This window comes from Cervus elaphus, chromosome 28, assembly GCF_910594005.1.
Source record: "Cervus elaphus chromosome 28, mCerEla1.1, whole genome shotgun sequence".
Lineage (NCBI taxonomy): Eukaryota > Metazoa > Chordata > Mammalia > Artiodactyla > Cervidae > Cervus > Cervus elaphus.
The window spans coordinates 18,725,207-18,742,697 of NC_057842.1; the positions used below are offsets into that span (position 1 = coordinate 18,725,207).

The window sequence follows — 17,491 nt, forward strand, 5'->3', positions numbered from 1 at the left end:
AAATCCGCTGGGAAATTAAATCTTAGCCTTAAGCATCATACTAGTTTGAAGTTTGAAATTTTTAATGTCTGTAGAGTGTTGGAACCTTCAGACTGAGAAATTAACATAAAAGTTTATATTTGATTACCTAACAAAAGTTAACACAAGATTATATCTATAAACTTCTTTTAATTCTCTTATTAAGCAAATACTTTTATTGTTAAATTCTTGTATTCTTGTATTAAAATTAAGGTATGCTTTTTACTTTAGTAATTTGCTTATTATAATACATTTTTTAAAACAAAATTTGCTCTGTATAGGGATAAATATAGTAAATATCAGATACAGAGTGGCCTTAAGGTTTGGAAATGTTGGCACATGTACATAATTTTTAACATGACAATACATGATGGTCATGGACATTGTATGACACATATATTCATTGTGGTGTTTGTTCCTCATCAGCAATGAATGGTTCCATGCACTCTGTCAAATAGCAGAGAGCTGAGTGAATTAGTAATCTCTGTATATCTGTGATACATTGTCTTAGAGGATGTATGCCAGTTATTACTGAATGAACTTGTGTTTATAGCATACCCCAGAATAAGTAAAGCAGGTTTAAATAGACAAAAATCCAAATTATCTGTATCTCCAGATTTTGTGGCCACTCTGTCAAATCATTTTGCTTGTTGATAATCCTTAGTATTTAAGAATATCTACTGTTTCTGTTGTCCACTGTTCTAATACATAGAAGTTTTGGAGTTTACTGTAGTTGTATCATATTTTGCTTCAAATTTATTGCCTCGGTTGTATTTTATAGTTGATGTTTTTATTTTTCCAGTGTTGAGTTATAACAGATTGAAAATTGATAGTATATGGATAAGACTATATTATATCATTTTTAGTGTGAACATGTGTAGAATATAAAAACATATACTTTATTTAAAGCTTAATGTACTTAGGAGCTGAAAGCCTTACTTTTCATAGCACTGGTACTGCTGTCTCTGAGGCAAATTCTCATCTTCACAATTTGTATCCTCACAAAATTTTGACAGTGTGGGAATGACCCAGTTGGACCACATGCTGTTCAACAATAATAATGAAAATACCATTACTTACCAATACTGATGCAGTTTGTGAGGATTCAGATTCTGGTGTTGCTGTTTAGTGGTTCTGTGACCATGGGCAAGTTAATTAGCCTCATTGTGCCTCAGTTTCCTCATCTGTAAAGTGCTAATAATAGCATATACTTTATAAAGCTACCGTGAAGGCCAAAGTGATTAATAGATGCAAAGCACTTAGAACAGTACCTGGCACATTGTGCTCACTGTTTGCTAGCCGCTTCAAAAGTGCACTCCTGTCACTGCTCATATTATGTTCTTGTCATTTTCATAGTTTGCTTTCAGTTCAGGTGCTTTGACTTTTGCAATATAAAAATATGAAATCCTTGGAAAATTCCTTTAGGATTTTTGTTTAGTTTTTGCTTAATTAATTGTATTGCTTTGGGATAGGTTTGATCACTTGTGCAAATGGATTTATAAAGAACGGAATAACCTCTTTTAATTCCCCTGTTAAATAATATGAAAATGTTTTTGGAGCCTTTCATTTGGATGGGGAAGTAGCTATTTGTAGCTCCCTCGTCTGTTGCAAATCTCCTTCTTTAATGGCTTTATCCCACAATTTAGCTATAGGTTTTTTGCTTTTCTCCCAAACTGGTGTATATTTGGACTTCTCTGACATTTTAGGATCCTTGTTAACTAAGGATTCCTGTTCAGAATTCTGAAAATTGGTTGTGTATGAAGGCTGACAATGTAATATACTTTTAAAGTATTAATATAATTATAGCCCCATTGTATAGTCACAAGTATTCATACACAAGTGCTACACAAGTATGAATACTTGTTTCATGATTTCTGGTTTTGTATATAGCTTCTTTTTTTTTTTACTGCTTTTGTAATTACCCTGAAGAACAAGATCTTATTCACTCGTTATTTCCTTTATTCATTGATTTTTAAGCAGCTAGAAACATTTACAACAAAATTGAGCAGATATTTATTCTAAGCTGAGTAATTTGTTTTATTTCAGAACTGCATGTGACAATGAAATATTACAAGCCTTTCTCTTTTTTTTTAAGTTTTTATAAATGGATTATGAAAATCGTTCCAAATGAAAAATTCTAAAATTTTGTGCATTGGGGGGATATATATATATCTCTTCCCAAAGTGACTACTTTGAAAGGATAAATATTTAGACTCATTTATTAAATGTTTATTTGAAAGACTGCCCACTGTTGGCTGGCGTAGATTAACAGTTTAAATAAAATATAATCACTGCCCTTAGGGATCTTGTAGTGCATTAAGGTTTAGTATGTTTGCATAATATAGTGTTATTTTATAGTACCACTTTTTATGTAACAAAGAAGCTATGATTTGCTTTTGATAAACATATTGTAAGTATTCCCTCTACTTTTTCATTTAAAAAATTTTTTTTTCTTTTAGAATAAAACTATATGAATTTCCTTTTTAGGAAAGAATACCCACCTCATGTCCAAAAATTTGAAAGTAACCCTGTAAGGTTAAGTCGGCCCCAAGGTGTTGGTAAGTGTGCAGTTTTATTTGTTAACACCGGTGAAGGGTTTTGACTTGTTGTCTGAAAGGTAGATTAGGGATGTAGCACTGGCTTTAGAATATTCTCAGTTATACTAGAATTATATAGACCCATTTTTAATAACTGAGTTGAGAATTTATTTCTCATCTGAAATCATTGGAGAATGATTCAGAGAGTACACATTCAGGTGATGATAGTTGGAAATCTTTTTGATTATATTGGCATTGTTGTTAAATTCATGATCCATTTATTAACTCTGGGTGGGTTATAGCTTCAGACTTATGTTTTGTTGTACTATGTTATAATCTTAACATAGTACAACAGTGTTAATTCAGTGGTTGCCTAATATATTCTAAATTTTAGGATCAAAACTATTCTAGTCAAAAAAATCACTGAATTAAAAAGAGACCATACCTGATAAAACTGTGTTAATAGTAGATGTTGGAATATTACTGTAAGTAGAAATTTAATTTACATCAAAATAATTTTTAAAAAATTACTAATAAGAGAAATTAACATTTATGAAAGCTGTTTCTACCATCAAATTGATGTTCATTATTTAGAATAGAGATTTTCAATCTGTGTGTCCATCTTATTTTCCCCAGGCCTTTGCTTGTTTTATTTTTTGGCTTTTTAAAAAAAAATTGAAGTATAAGTTGATTTACAGTATTATATTAGTTTTAGGTGTACAGCATTGTGATTCAGTATTTTTACAGGTTATTCTCCATTAAGTTGTTACAGGATAATGGCTGTAATTCCTGTTCTATGGATTAAATTTTTGTTGCTTATCTATTTTATGTGTAGTAGTTTGTATCTCTTAATCCCATAGGCCTTGTGTTAAATAGCAGTAGTGGCTCTTACTATCCAAAATAGAATGATTTTAAGCAGCTGAGTTTTCCTGGTTGCCAACAGTTTCTTTTTTTTTTTTTTAAGCACCTATATTTTTCTATACTTTGGATGAAAATCTTCTGTGTATATATAGAACATATTTTATAAAGAGAATATTCGAAACATAGCTTCTTTCTTAATAATTTTGCGGTTGTTGTGAATGTGAATTAGTATACTTTGTCATGCATAGTTATGCTCACTAGGTTTATTAAATATGGTAGTAATGACTAGCCTCTTGAACATTCATACCTTAAAACCTTTACTGAACTCTTAACCTGCACTTGAGCTGAGTCAGATGCTTGACATTGATTATTTGCCTTTATCCTAGCTCCCTACCCAGGATCTCAATAAGCTAAGTCCAGCTTTACTTCCATTTTGTACAGAGGAGGAAATTGAGGTTCGCAGGGATTATATAACTTGCTCAAGGACACAGACTAGTACTGGAATCCAGGTCTATATGATGATAAAGACCACACGTTCTCTTAACCACTGTGCTTTACTATTTTCTCCCTAGATCAAAAAGAAACTTATTTCTGATCCTCAGGGAAGAACTACACAATAGGTACGGTTATCATTCCCTTTACCCAGATACATTTCAGTAAGTTAAGTGATTTGGCCTATTATATGGTTTTAGATATCAGTGAACCCCAGACATTTTACAAAAATTTTTTGTTTATTCAAACACTTCCCTGCTGGTCCAGTGGTTAAGAATTCGCCTGCCAGTGCAGGGGACACTGGTTAGGTCCCTGGTTTGGAAGGATTCCATATGCCACGGGGCAACTAAGCCTGTGAGCTACAGCTACTGAGCCCAGCTGTGTAGATAGAGGCTGTGCTTTGCAATAAGAGAAGCCAGCATGATGCTAAGCCCAGGCACCAGAGCTGGAGAGCAGCGCCCCCCCGCCCCCACCTCCCACTCTCGAAACTAGAGAAAGCCTGTGCAGCAATGAAGACCCAGTGTAGCCAAAAGTAAAGAAATTTAAAAAAACTTTTTTGTTATTCAGTGACATTCATTAAATAGATAAGAATAACCTTTTTTAAAAAACTTTTTTATTTTGAAATCATTTTAAGTGAGTACTGAAAAGTTATAAAAATAGAACTCATTTACCCTTTACTGAGCTGCCCTTAATGCATGTTACAGTCATAGTACATTTACAAACAAAGATATTGGCACTGGTATAACATTTTAAACTAAGCAAGCAAAAAAACCAAGCAAACAGACATTGGTCTCATTTCACCAATTTTTCACTGATAACTTTTTTCTGTTCCAAGAGCCAGTTTGAGATCTTACAATTGTTACATCTCCTAAGTTTCCTTGATTAATTTGAAGAATACTAGTAGAATGTCTTTCTGTTTGAAAGTTTGAATGATGTTATTTTATGATTTGTTGTTAAGTTGCTCAGTCATGTCTGACTCTGCAACCTCATGGACTGCAGTGTTCCAGGCTTCCCTGTCCTTCACCATCTCCTGGAGTTTGCTCAAACTCATGTCCATTGAGTTGGTGATGCCATTCAACCATCTCATCCTTTAATGGCCCCTACTGTTTCTGCCTTCCGTCTTTGCCAGCATTAGGGTCTTTTCCAATGAGTCACCTCTTTGCATCGTATGATTAGATTGAGGCTGTTCATTTTTGCCAAGACTTTCATGAAAGTTAGGTTGTGTCTTTTTCTACACATTATGTGAAAGGTTGTATGATGTTGGTTTGTCTTAACTACTGTTAAACATGATCTCCTAGTTAGGTAGTTTCTGGTGGGTTATTCTACCATACAGCTATTTTCCCCTCCTTATTAATAACTTGGGACACTTGACACTATGCAGATACCCTCTTTTTCCTCAATTTGTGTCCACTGATACTAGCATCTTTTGGTGGCTCTTGCTGGCAACAATTATTACTCAGTGTTTATTAATGGTAGTGTTCTATTTTATTTCTTTTACATGTGTTAATTGAAATTTTTTTAATAGGGAAGAGCTGTACTTTCTGCTTTATTATTCAGTTTATGCCTGTGGACTCAAAGTGTGTAAATATATATATATGTATAAATATTACCTGTCCACATGAAACATGTAAGCTTTGGGAAAGGGATATAGGTCTATTTAGCTGGTAAAAAAATGACAGTGTTAGTTGCAGTTGCTCAGTCATGTCCAACTTTTTGCAGCCCCATGGACTGTAGACCTCCAGGCTCCTCTGTTAATGGAATTCGCCAGGCAAGAATAATGGAGTGGGTAGCTATTCCCTTCTCCAAGGGATCTTCCCGACCCAGGGATCAACCCTGGACTTGTGCATTACAGGCAGACTCTTTACTGTAGTGACCCCATGAGAGACTGAGCCAGACTTCCCTGTGAGTGTCCAGGAGTCTCCGGCTGAGGTCTGGGTCAACAGAGGCCTGCTGCAGAGTCAGGGGCACTGAATGCAACAGTCCTGGGGGCTACATGAGTCCTGGTGTGCTGGCATATGTGAACCGTGAACTTCCACATGTTCAAGCTAGTTTTAGAAAAGGCAGAACCAGAGGTTAAATTGCCAACATCCGCTGGATCACTGAAAAAGCAAGAGTTTCAGAAAAACATCTATTTCTGCTTTATTGACTATGCCAAAGCCTTTGACTATGTGGATCACAATAAACTATGGAAAATTCTGAAGGAGATGGGAATACCAGACCACCTGACCTACCTCTTGAGAAACCTGTATGCAGGTCAGGAAGCAACAGTTAGAACTGGACATGGAACAACAGACTGGTTCCAAATAGGAAAAGGAGTACGTCAAGGCTGTATATTGTCACCCTGCTTATTTAACTTACATGCAGAGTACATCATGAGAAACGCTGGGCTGGAGGAAACACAAACTGGAATCAAGATTGCCGGGAGAAATATCAATAACCTCAGATACGCAAATGACACCACCCTTATGGTGGAAAGTGAAGAACTAAAGAGCCTCTAGGTGGAGGTGAAAGAGGAGAGTGAAAACGTTGGCTTAAAGCTTAACATTCAAAACTAAGATCATGGCATCTGGTCCCATCACTTCATGGCAAATAGATGTGGAAACAATGGAAATAGTGGCTGACTTTATTTTTCTGGGCTCCAAAATCACTGCAGGTGGTGATTGCAGCCGTGAAATTAAAAGACGCTTACTCCTTGGAAGGAAAATCATGACTAACCTAGACAGCATATTGAAAAGCAGAGACATTACTTTGTCAACAAACGTCCATCTAGTCAAGGCTATGGTTTTTCCCATGGTCATGTATGGATAGGAGAGTTGGACGGTGAAGAAAGCTGAGCGCTGAAGAATTGATGCTCTTGAACTGTGTTGTTGGAGAAGACTCTTGAGAGTCCCTTGGACTGCAAGGAGATCCAACCAGTCCATCCTAAAGGAAATCAGTCCTGAATATTCATTGGAAGGACTGATATTGAAGCTGAAACTCCAATACTTTGGCCACTTGACGCGAAGAGCTGAGTCATTGGAAAAGACCCTGATGCTGGGAGGGATTGGGGGCAGGAGGAGAAGGGAACGACAGAGGATGAGATGGCTGGATGGCATCAGCAGTTCGATGGACATGGGTTTGGGTAGACTCTGGGAGTTGGTGATGGACAGGAAGGCCAGGCATGCTGTGGTTCATGGGGTCACAATGAGTCGGATATGACTGAGCGACTGAACTGACTGACAGACTGCTGGCATAAGTCCTTTAGAACATAATTTGGCCTCAGGCCAAAATATATGGAAGGAAACCTCACCCATAAACAGAAAATTGGATTAAAGATTTACTAAGCATGGCCTGACCATCAGAACAAGACCCAGATTCCGCCACAGCCAGTCCCTCCCATCAGAGTGTTTCCGCAAGCCTCTTATCCGTATCCATTAGAGGGCAGACAGAATGAAAACCACAGTCACAGAAAACAAACCAAACTGATCACATGGATCACAGCCTTGTCTAACTCAGTGAAACTATGAGCCATCCCATATAGGGCCACCCAAGACAGACAGGTCATGGTGGAGACTTGTGACAGAATGTGGTCCACTGGAGAAGAGAATGGCAAACCACTTCAGTATTCTTGCCTTGAGAACCCCGTGAACAGTATGAAAAGGCAAACAGATATGACACTGAAAGATGAACTTCCCAGATTGATAGGTGCCCAGTATGCTACTGGAGAAGAGTGGAGGAATAGCTCAGGAAAGAATGAAGAGGCTGAGCCAAAGCGAAAACAACACCCAGTTTTGGATGTGACTGATGATGGAGGTAAAGTCCAATGCTGTAAAGAACAATATTACATAGGAACCTGGAATGTTAGGTTCATGTATCAGGGTAAATTGGAAGTGATCAAACAGGAAATGGCAAAAGTGAACATCGACATTTTAGGAATCAGTGAACTAAAATGGACCGGAATGGGCAAGTAATTCAGATGACCATTACATCTACTACTGTGGGCAAGAATCCCTTAGAAGAAATAGAATAGCCTTCATAGTCAACAAAAGAGTCTGAAATGCAATACTTGGATGCAGTCTCAAAAACAAGAGAATGATCTCTGTTCATTTCCAAGGTACACCATTCAATAGCACATAATCTAAGCCTATGCCCCAACCACTACTGATGAGGAAACTGAAATCGAACAGTTCTATGAAGACTTACACGACCTTCTAGAACTAACATCCAAAAAAGATTTCCATTTCATCATCGGGGACTGGAATGCAAAAGTAAGAAGTCAAGAGATACCTGGAGTAACAGGCAAGTTTAGCTTTGGGGTACAAAGTGAAGCAGGGCAAAGGCTAACAGTTTTGCCAAGCAGATACCCTCTTTGGTCATAGCAAGTAACCTCTTCCAACAACACAGGAGACAGCTGTACACAGGAACATCACCAGATGGTCAGCACCAAAATCAGACTGATTATATTCTTCGCAACTGAAGATGGAGAAGCTCTATACAGTCAGCAAAAACAAGACTGGGAGCTGACTGGTTCACATCATGAACTCCTTATTGCCAAATTCAGACTTAAAGAAAGTAGGGAAAACCGCTAGGCCACTCAGGTATGACCTAAATCTAATTCCTTATGATTTATACAGTGGAAGTGTCAAGGAGATTCAAGGGATTAGATCTGAGAGACAGAGTGCCTGAAGAACTATGGATGGAGGTTCATAACATTGTACAGGAGGCTGTGATCAAAAACATCCCCAAGAAAAAGAAATGAAAAAAGGCAAAATGGTTGTCTGTGGATGCAATACAAATAGCTGAGAAAAGAAGAGAAGCAAAAAGCAAAGGAGAAAAGGAAAGATACATCCATTTGAATGCAGAGTTCCAAAGAATAGCAAGGAGAGATAAACCTTCCTCAGTGATCAAGGCAAAGAAATAGAGGAAGACAATAGAATGGGAAAGACTAGAGATCTCTTCAAGAAAATGCGAGATATCAAGGGAGCATTTCACGCAAAGATGGGCACAATAAAAGACAGACATGATATGGACCTAGTAGAAGCAGAAGGTATTAAGAAGAGGTGGCAAGAATACACAGAGGACCTATACAAAAAAGGTCTTCACAACCCAGATAATCACGATGGTGTGATCACTCACCTAGAGCCAGACATTCTGGAATGTGAAGTCAAGTGGGCCTTAGGAAGCATCATTACGAACAAAGCTAGTGGAGGTGATGGAATTCCAGTTGAGCTATTTCAAATCCTTAGAGACAGTGCTGTAAAAGTGCTACACTCAATATGTCAGCAAATTTGGAAAACTCAGCAGTGCCCACAGGACTGGAAAAGGTAAGTTTTCATTCCAATCCCAAAGAAAGGCAATGCCAAAATAATGTTCAAACTACCACACAGTTGCACTCATCTCACACACTAGCAAAGTAATGCTCAAAATTCTCAAAGTGAACCTTCAACAGTACATGAACCAAGAACTTCCAGATGTTCAAGCTGGATTTAGAAAAGGCAGAGGAGCCAGAGATCAAATTGCGAACATCTGTTGGATCATCAAAAAAGCACGAGAGTTCCAAAAAAAACATCTGCTTCATTGACTAAAGCTTTGACTGTGTGGATCATGACAAAGTGTGGAAAATTCTTGGAGATGGGAATATCAGACCACCTTACCTATCTCCCAAGAAACCTGTATGCAGGTCAAGAAGCAACAGTTAGATTTAGACATGGAACCATGAACTGGTTCCAGATCGGGAAAGGAGTACATCAAGGCTGTATACCATCACCTTGCTCATTTAACTTATATGCAGAATACATCATGCAAAATTCTGAGCTGGATGAAGCACAAGTTGGAATCAAGATTGCCAGGAGAAATATCAATAACCTCAGATATGCAGATGACACCACCCCTATGGTAGAAAAGCTAAGAGGAACTAAAGAACCTCTTGATGAAGGTGTAAGAGGAGAGTGAAAAAGCTTGTTTAAAACTCAACATTCATTAAACGAAGATTATGGCATCCAGTCCCATGCCTTCATGGCAAATAGATGGGGAAACAATGGAAACAGTGACAGATTTTATTTTCTTGGGATCAAAATCACTGCAGATGGTGGCTGCAGCCATCAAATTAAAAGACTCTTGTTCCTTGGAAGAAAAGCTATGATCAACCTAGACGGTATATTAAAAAGCAGAGACATCAATCACTTTGCCAAAAAGGTCCATGTAGTCAAAGCTATGGTCTTTTCACTATAAAGAAAGCTGAGCACTGAAGAATTGATGCTTTTGAACTGTGGTGTTAGAGAAGACGCTTGCCTTGGACTGCAAGGAGATCCAACCAGTCCATCCTAAAGGAAATCAGTCCTGAATATTCATTGGAAGGACTGATGCTGAAGCTAAAGTTCTAATACTTTGACCATCTGATGTGAAGAACTGACTCATTAGAAAAAACCCTGATGCTGGGAAAGTTTGAAGGCGGGAGGAGAAGGGGACGACAGAGGATGAGATGGTTGGATGGCATCACCCACTTGATGGACTTGAGTTTGAGCAAGCTCTAGGAGTTGGTAATGGTCAGGGAAGCCTGACATACTACATACAGTCCTTGGGGTTGCAAAGAGTCAGACACGACTGAGCGACTGCACTGAACTGAACTGACAGCTCTTTTGTGTTAGGTCAGTTCAGTTTTGTGTTAGGTAGGTTCGTATGTGCTTGGATATAGTATGAATGATAGGGCTATAATAATGTTGTGTATATTGTTTCATAAAGATTGCATTTTATTTTAGGATTTCCTTGGAGAGAGTTTTTTAAATGTTATTTTCAAACCCCAGGATCAGTAGTTAATGGCATAGCACCTGGAATAATTTTCTCCTTTAAAGATATCACTGTCTTTTTATAGTTCTTAACACTTATGATGACTTCCTTTATTATTTTTCTCCTTTATTTTGCACTTAAGAGGCACTTAATATGAATTATAGTTATTTATCAGCACTAGGCTAGTAATTACTGATAAGCAGTTCTGTAGAGTTAAACTAAAGCTTGTAAAAACTAAGTAATATTATTTTTGGACATTTCACATATCCTGTGGACTTTTTGTTTGGTGTTCTTTTGCAGTTTTTCTAAGCATGAAAAATAACGTCTTAAGATCTCTCTCTTTTTTTTTTTTTCTGATTTCTTAAGCTTCCTTTTTGTTTTCCATTCTGTTTTTGTATTCTTATCAGGTAATTAATAGATATTATATGCTGTCTCTGAGTAAATATTTAATTACATTCTTCATGTAATTGTATTATGATTCTAACTTAAATCATCTGACTTAGCAGTGTTTAACTCATTTGCCAAAGAAATATATCCCCTCATCTTAATCAGTCAAGGTATCTTCTTTTAGTATATTAACATATATTGATAACTTGCCAGACTTCTATGCATATATAGCTATTTTTTGATGCATTTATACTGTGTGTATTGTTCTGTAACTTGCATCTTGACTTTGTTATGATATTATCCGGTTTCTGTACTCTCATTAAGAGATACTGGAATGCCAGAGGAAAACCAAAATGAAAGACACAATTAAAGGAACCAAATGGACTATAGCTAAGTGTCTGTTATTTTTAATAGATGTGAAGTGACCCACTATATATAGTATAATTAGGTTTTTTATGTTTTGATATTATATATTATGATTAATAATTTAGCATATTTTTTGTATTTTATGTTATTTCCTTAGATCAAGTCCCTAGAAATAAAATTACAAGGTCAAAGGTTATGTACATTTTAAAGACTTGATACGTTCTGCCAAATGCTTTCTGTAAAGGGTATCAGCACCCAGCAGGCATGGCCTGTTTATTTTCTCATATGCTCTTCAGCAGTATTAGACCTTACCATTCTTTCAAGCTTTGCCAGACTGATTGGGAAGTAGTAGTTGTTTTTTCACATTTCCTCGTTAATGACCAGGCATTTTATATGTTAAGTGGGCTTTTGGGTTTCTTCTTTTATTCCTGTCTGCCTGTTGTGTTCTTTGCCTATTGTGTTCTCCATTTGTCACACATGTTCAGCATAGCCCAAAGTGGTTTTTGGAGATTATAATGAGAATGATCTATGACTTTAATTTTTTTTATAATGAAAATTGGTCATAGATAGTAACAGCGACATGATGGAGAAAACCATTTTTCTAATTTGTCTTTCTCTTTTAAAAGGTGATAAAAATAACTTAAAAGCAAATAAATAACCATAATGGAGATAGCTGTTTGTATCCTAACTATCCTTGAGGTATATATTTTCCAGCATATTAATAATATCAGAGCTAAATTTTCAAACAAAAATAAGGGGCTATCCTTGCCCCACCCAACCTCCAACTTCTATTACGACAATTTTCAAACATACCAAAAAACTGACTTTTAAAAGTGAATTTACATGTACCACATAGATTTGGTAATGAACACTACTTCATTGTGTATATGTATATCTAATCATTTTTTGTAAATTCATCTACTTTTTCCAGTACATTTAAAATTACAAACACCAGTATAGTTTTACTCCTGAACACTTCAGCAGACATTTGACTAGAGTTCAACATATATTTGTTTTCTTTTGAAATAGAATTTACATATAATGAAATTTACAAGTCATAAGTGTACAGTTGAATACATTTTGACAGGTATACACACCTTTTTAACACTCCAAGGCCCTGGGAACACATAGTGTAAATGATATCATCTCTTCACAGTGTTCCCTCGTGTTCCTGCCAGTTACTCCTCATCTCTGCCCCATCATAGGTAACCATTTTCACATAGGTGGAATACAGTATGTACACTTGTATACTTTTATGTAAGTCTTCTTTTCACTCAGAATGAATTTTTGACATTCACCAGTGTTGTTGCGTGCATTAGCAATTAGTTCCTTTTTAGTATTGTAGGGCTGTAACAGTTTATTTATCATTCCGTTATGATGGATACCTGAGTTGTTTCTAGTTTTTTTGTTTTTTTTTTTTTATGAGTAAAGCTACTATAAACATTCTTTTTTAAAACATAGATTTTAAAATTTATTCTAAAGAGCCAACCGCCTTTACTTATCTCATAGTAGCTTCCATATTTACCTTTTCTGCATGCCTGGAAATAGGGTGGTATATTAAAAAGACATTGTGCTAGAAAATCCACCAGGAAATACTCTAATCTTTTTATTTTTTTATCGAAGTATAGTTGATTTACAATTTTAGTTTCTGGTATACAGCAGAATGATACAGTTACATGTATAGTATGTGTTCTTTTTCATATTCTTTCCCACTAGATTATTAATACAAGATATTAAATATAGTTCTCTGTGCTATACAGTAGGGCCTTATCTTGGTATTTATCTATTTTATATACAGTAGTTTGTATCTGCTAATCCCTAAGTCCTAATTTATTTGTCCCATCCCTTTCTCCTTTGTTAATCGTAAATTTGTTTTCTGTCTGTGAATCTGTTTGTTTTTTTTAATTGAGTTCATTTGAATCATATTTTAGATTCCACATATATTGATGTAAGTGATGTCATATGATAATTTGTCTGACTTCATTTGTATGATAACCTCTGGGTCCATCCATGTTGCTGCAGATGGCATTGTTTCATTCTTTTCTTATCGTGGGGTAGTATTCCTCTGTCTGTATGTTACACTTTCATCTGTTGATGGACATTTAGCTGGCTTCTGTGTCTTGACTATTCTAAATAGTGTTGCTGTGAACATTGGAGTGCATGTATTTTTTTTTAAATTTGCCTTAATGTAAGTTATTTATTTACTCTTACCCATAATATATATATTTTATTAAAGTACAGTTGACTTAAAATGTTTCAGGTGCAAAGCAAGGTGATTCAGTTATACATATACATATATATTATTTTTGAGATTATTTTCCATTATAGATTTTTACAAGATACTGACTGTAGTTACCTGTGCTATACAGTACACCTTTGTTTCTTGTTGCATATGTGGTTTTTTTAAAATTATAAATCTAGCATTCTTTTCATATTAAGTCAAACAAGTAGAATCAAAATATTGCAAGGTTTTTAGTTAGGCAAAAATTGATGTTTTCTATAATATATATATTATACATACTATTTATATGTATATGTATACAAAAGCTTTTCTACTACACTTGATAAAAGCTTGAGAAAGAATATCAAAGAAGAGATGGAGAAATTGGAAAATATAAAGTGAATGATATGGGAGCATTGAATATGAAATAGCAAAAGGGAAACCAACTAGGTAAAAGTCAAAGATCATAATATAGTCCAGTTGTTTTCAAATGTGGCTGCTCATTAAAAACATATCTGGAGCTTTGGAGAAAAAAAAAAACAAAACAGACATTTGTATTTTTTTAAAAAATCAAAGATAATTCTAATATGCATCTGGATTTTAAAAAGGAGTCACAGGCTTTTGTATTAAACAGTAGTTTTGGTTATTTAGAATTCTGTTATTTTTCTGTTGCTCAGTCATGATACAGTGGTATTAAGTAAGAGTTACGTAATCACAGTAGTAAAAGATGTTTATCAGTTTTCACAATCAATAGCCAGACAAAAAATAAAAGATAAGTACAATTGCAAGTCATAATGGGAACATGATTAACCTAACATTATAAAATAATGACATGCAATTTGGGGGTTCCAGCAGAGTGATGTGGTAAGTGGAAGTGCATACATGTACTTATTTTCATCCACGTAGCCAGTCTGTGTCTTTTGATAGGTGCATTTAATCCATTTAAGGTAATTATTGATTAAGGTAATTATATATGTATGATCCAACAAAAGTGGCACTAGTCATAAAAACCCACCTGCCAGTGCAGGAGATGCAAGAGTCATGGGTTTGATCCCTGGGTCAGGAAGGTCCCCTGGAGAAGAGAATGGCACCGCACTCCAGTATTCTTGCCTGGAGAATCCCAGGGACAGAGGAACCTGGTGGGCTACAGCCCATGGGGTCACAAAGAGTCTCCAACTCTGCCAACCCATGCTTCCACAGGAGACCCTTCAGCACTACCGGGGAGTTTTGGTTCAGTCTTCTGTGGGGTCACTGCTCTTTTGCTCTGGATCTTGGTGTGGGCAAGGTTTTGTTTGTGCCCTCCAAGAGTGTTTTCCCCAGTCCTATGGAAGTCCTATAGTCAAATCCCACTGGCCTTCAAGGTCATATTCCCTGGGGATTCCCAGTCCCTTTTCAAGATCCCTAGGCTGCGAAGCCTGACGTGGAGTTGAGAACCCTCACGTTAATGGGAGAACTTGTTTGGTCTTATTGTTCTCCAGTTTGTACATCACCCACTGGCAGGTATGGGATTTGATTGTATCATGATTGCACCCCTCCCTCCTGTCTCGCTGCAGCTTCTTCTTGGTCTTTGGATGTAGGGTATCTTTTTTTGGTGGGTTCCAGCGTTCTGTCAGTGGTTCGACAGCTAGTTGTTATTTTGGTGTCCTTGCAGTAGGAGTACGTCCTACTCCATTGTCTTTAACCAGAAGCCTGCGTGTGTCTTTTTGAACCAGAGTTTTATCTGGATTGCTAGATCATATAGTAGTTCTAGTTTTAGTTTCTTGAGGAACTCCATACTGTACTCCATAGTGGCTGCACCAATTTATATTCCTGCTAACAGTGTAGGAGGGTTTTCCTTTCTCCACACCCTCTCCAACATTTATTGTTGGTAGACCTTTTAATGATGACCATTCTGACTGGTATAGGGTGATACCTCATTTAGTTTTTTTTTTTTTAGTTGTAAAGAATATTATTTAAAATTTTTAAATTTTAGGTAACTTGCTTTGCAGTATTTTACTGGTTTCTGCCATACAACAGCACGAATCAGCCATAATTATACATATATCCCTTCACTCCTGAGTCTGCCTCCCCTTTTCCCATCCCACCTCTCTAATCATCGCAGAGCTCCAGACTGGGCTTCCTGTGTTATATAGCAACTTCCCGCCAAGCATCTATTTTACACATGATGGGAAATGTATGTCAGAGCTCCTTTTTCCATTCGTCCCACTGTCTCCTTCCCCCACTGTGTCCACAGGTCCATCCTCTTCATCTGCATCTCCATTCCTTCCCTGCAAATAGGTTCACCAATAGCATTTTTCTAGATTCCATATAACTGTATTAAAATACATTTGTTTTTCTCTTTCTGACTTATTTCACTCTATATAACAGGCTCTAGGTTCATCTACCTCACTGGAACTGACACTTTTGTTTTTTTCTCAAAGCTGAGTAATGTTCTGTTGTATATATGTACCACATCTTCTTTATCCATTCATGTGTAGATGGACATCTAGGTTGCTTCCATGTCCTGGCAATTGTAAATAGCGTTGCAGTGAACATTGGGGTGCATGTGTCTTTTAGAATTACAGCTTTCTCAGGGTGTATGCCCAGTGGTGGGATTGCTGGGTCATATGGTAGGTTGCTTCCCTGGTGGCTCAGACGGTAAAGCGCCTGCCTACAATGCAGGAGACCTGGGTTCGATCCCTGGATCAGGAACCTCCCCTGGAGAAGGAAATGGCAGCCCGCTCCAGTATTTTTGCCTGGAAAATCCCATGGACTGAGGAGCCTGGTAGGCTACAGTCCATGGGGTCATAAAGAGTCAGACACGACTGAGCGACTTCACTTTCACATGGTAGGTTTATTCCTAGTTTTTTTTTTTTTTTAAGTAATCTTCATGCTGTTCTTCATAATGGCTATATCCATTTACATTCCCACCAATAGTGTAGAAGGGTTTCCTTTTCTCCACATCCTCTCCAGCATTTATTGCAGATTTTTTGATAGTGTTCATTCTGACTGGTGTGAGGTGATACCTCATTGTAGCTTTTGATTTGCACTTCTCTAATAATCTCTAGTAATTAGTGATGTTGAGCATCTTTTCATGCACCTGTTGGCCATTTGTGTGTCTTCTTTGGAGAAATGTCTGTTTCGTCTTCTGCCTATTTTTTGATTAGGTTGTTTGTTTTTTTATGAGCTGTTTGTATATTTTGGAAATTAAGCCCTTGTTGGTCACATCATTTGCAAATAATTTCTCCCAGTTCATAGATTGTCTTGTTTGGCTGATGGTTTCTTTAGCTGTGCAAAAGCTTATTAGTTGGATTAGGTCTCGTTGGTTAATTTTTTATTTTTATTTTTTGTTTTTATTTCTGTTGCTTTGGAAGACTGATCTAAGAAAGCATTGGTATGATTTATGTCAGAGAATGTTCTGCTTGTTTTGTTTAGTTTTATGGTGCCCATCTTAATCTTAGTGTTTGTTTTGTGTGGTCTTGGATTAATACTCTGTTCACCTTCTCATCCCTAAAAGGTGGTGGGGTAGGGGGATAGGTTTTATCTTAAGTACTTCCCTGGACTACTTTGAGGGTTTGGAGGCTGTGTCATAGTTTAGCAAAAATAACTTTCATAGTCAATTAGCTGCTAAAACTTTCATGAGCCTCTTGTTAGGCATTTGCTGTTTTTTTTATAGTCATCAAGTTTTAAGTATTTAGCCTTTTATATTTCTGGCTATATTTGAAACTAGTTAATTTTCACCTGAATTATCATAATCTTCTTAGTTGTTTTTACCTTTCCATAGATAAAGCTTCATCTTAAAACTTGTAAGTACATCATTCTTTGTGTTTCTCTTTCTTTTGGTACCCTATAATCTTGATTTAGG

General features: G+C 36.6%; 1 protein-coding gene across 9 annotated transcripts in view; it reads left to right on the forward strand.

Annotated features, from left to right (window-relative positions):
• Positions 1-17,491, forward strand: part of SENP6 (SUMO specific peptidase 6) — a 133,056-nt gene that overhangs the window by 62,207 nt on the left and 53,358 nt on the right. For 8 of the 9 annotated variants that reach the window (XM_043890382.1, XM_043890383.1, XM_043890384.1 and 5 more), the window contains one exon: positions 2,506-2,576. The exons of the other annotated variant lie outside the window; for it this stretch is intronic. In XM_043890382.1, coding sequence (XP_043746317.1) covers positions 2,506-2,576 — 71 coding nt within the window. The remainder of the gene's footprint in view (positions 1-2,505; positions 2,577-17,491) is intronic. 9 annotated transcript variants of the gene reach the window in all.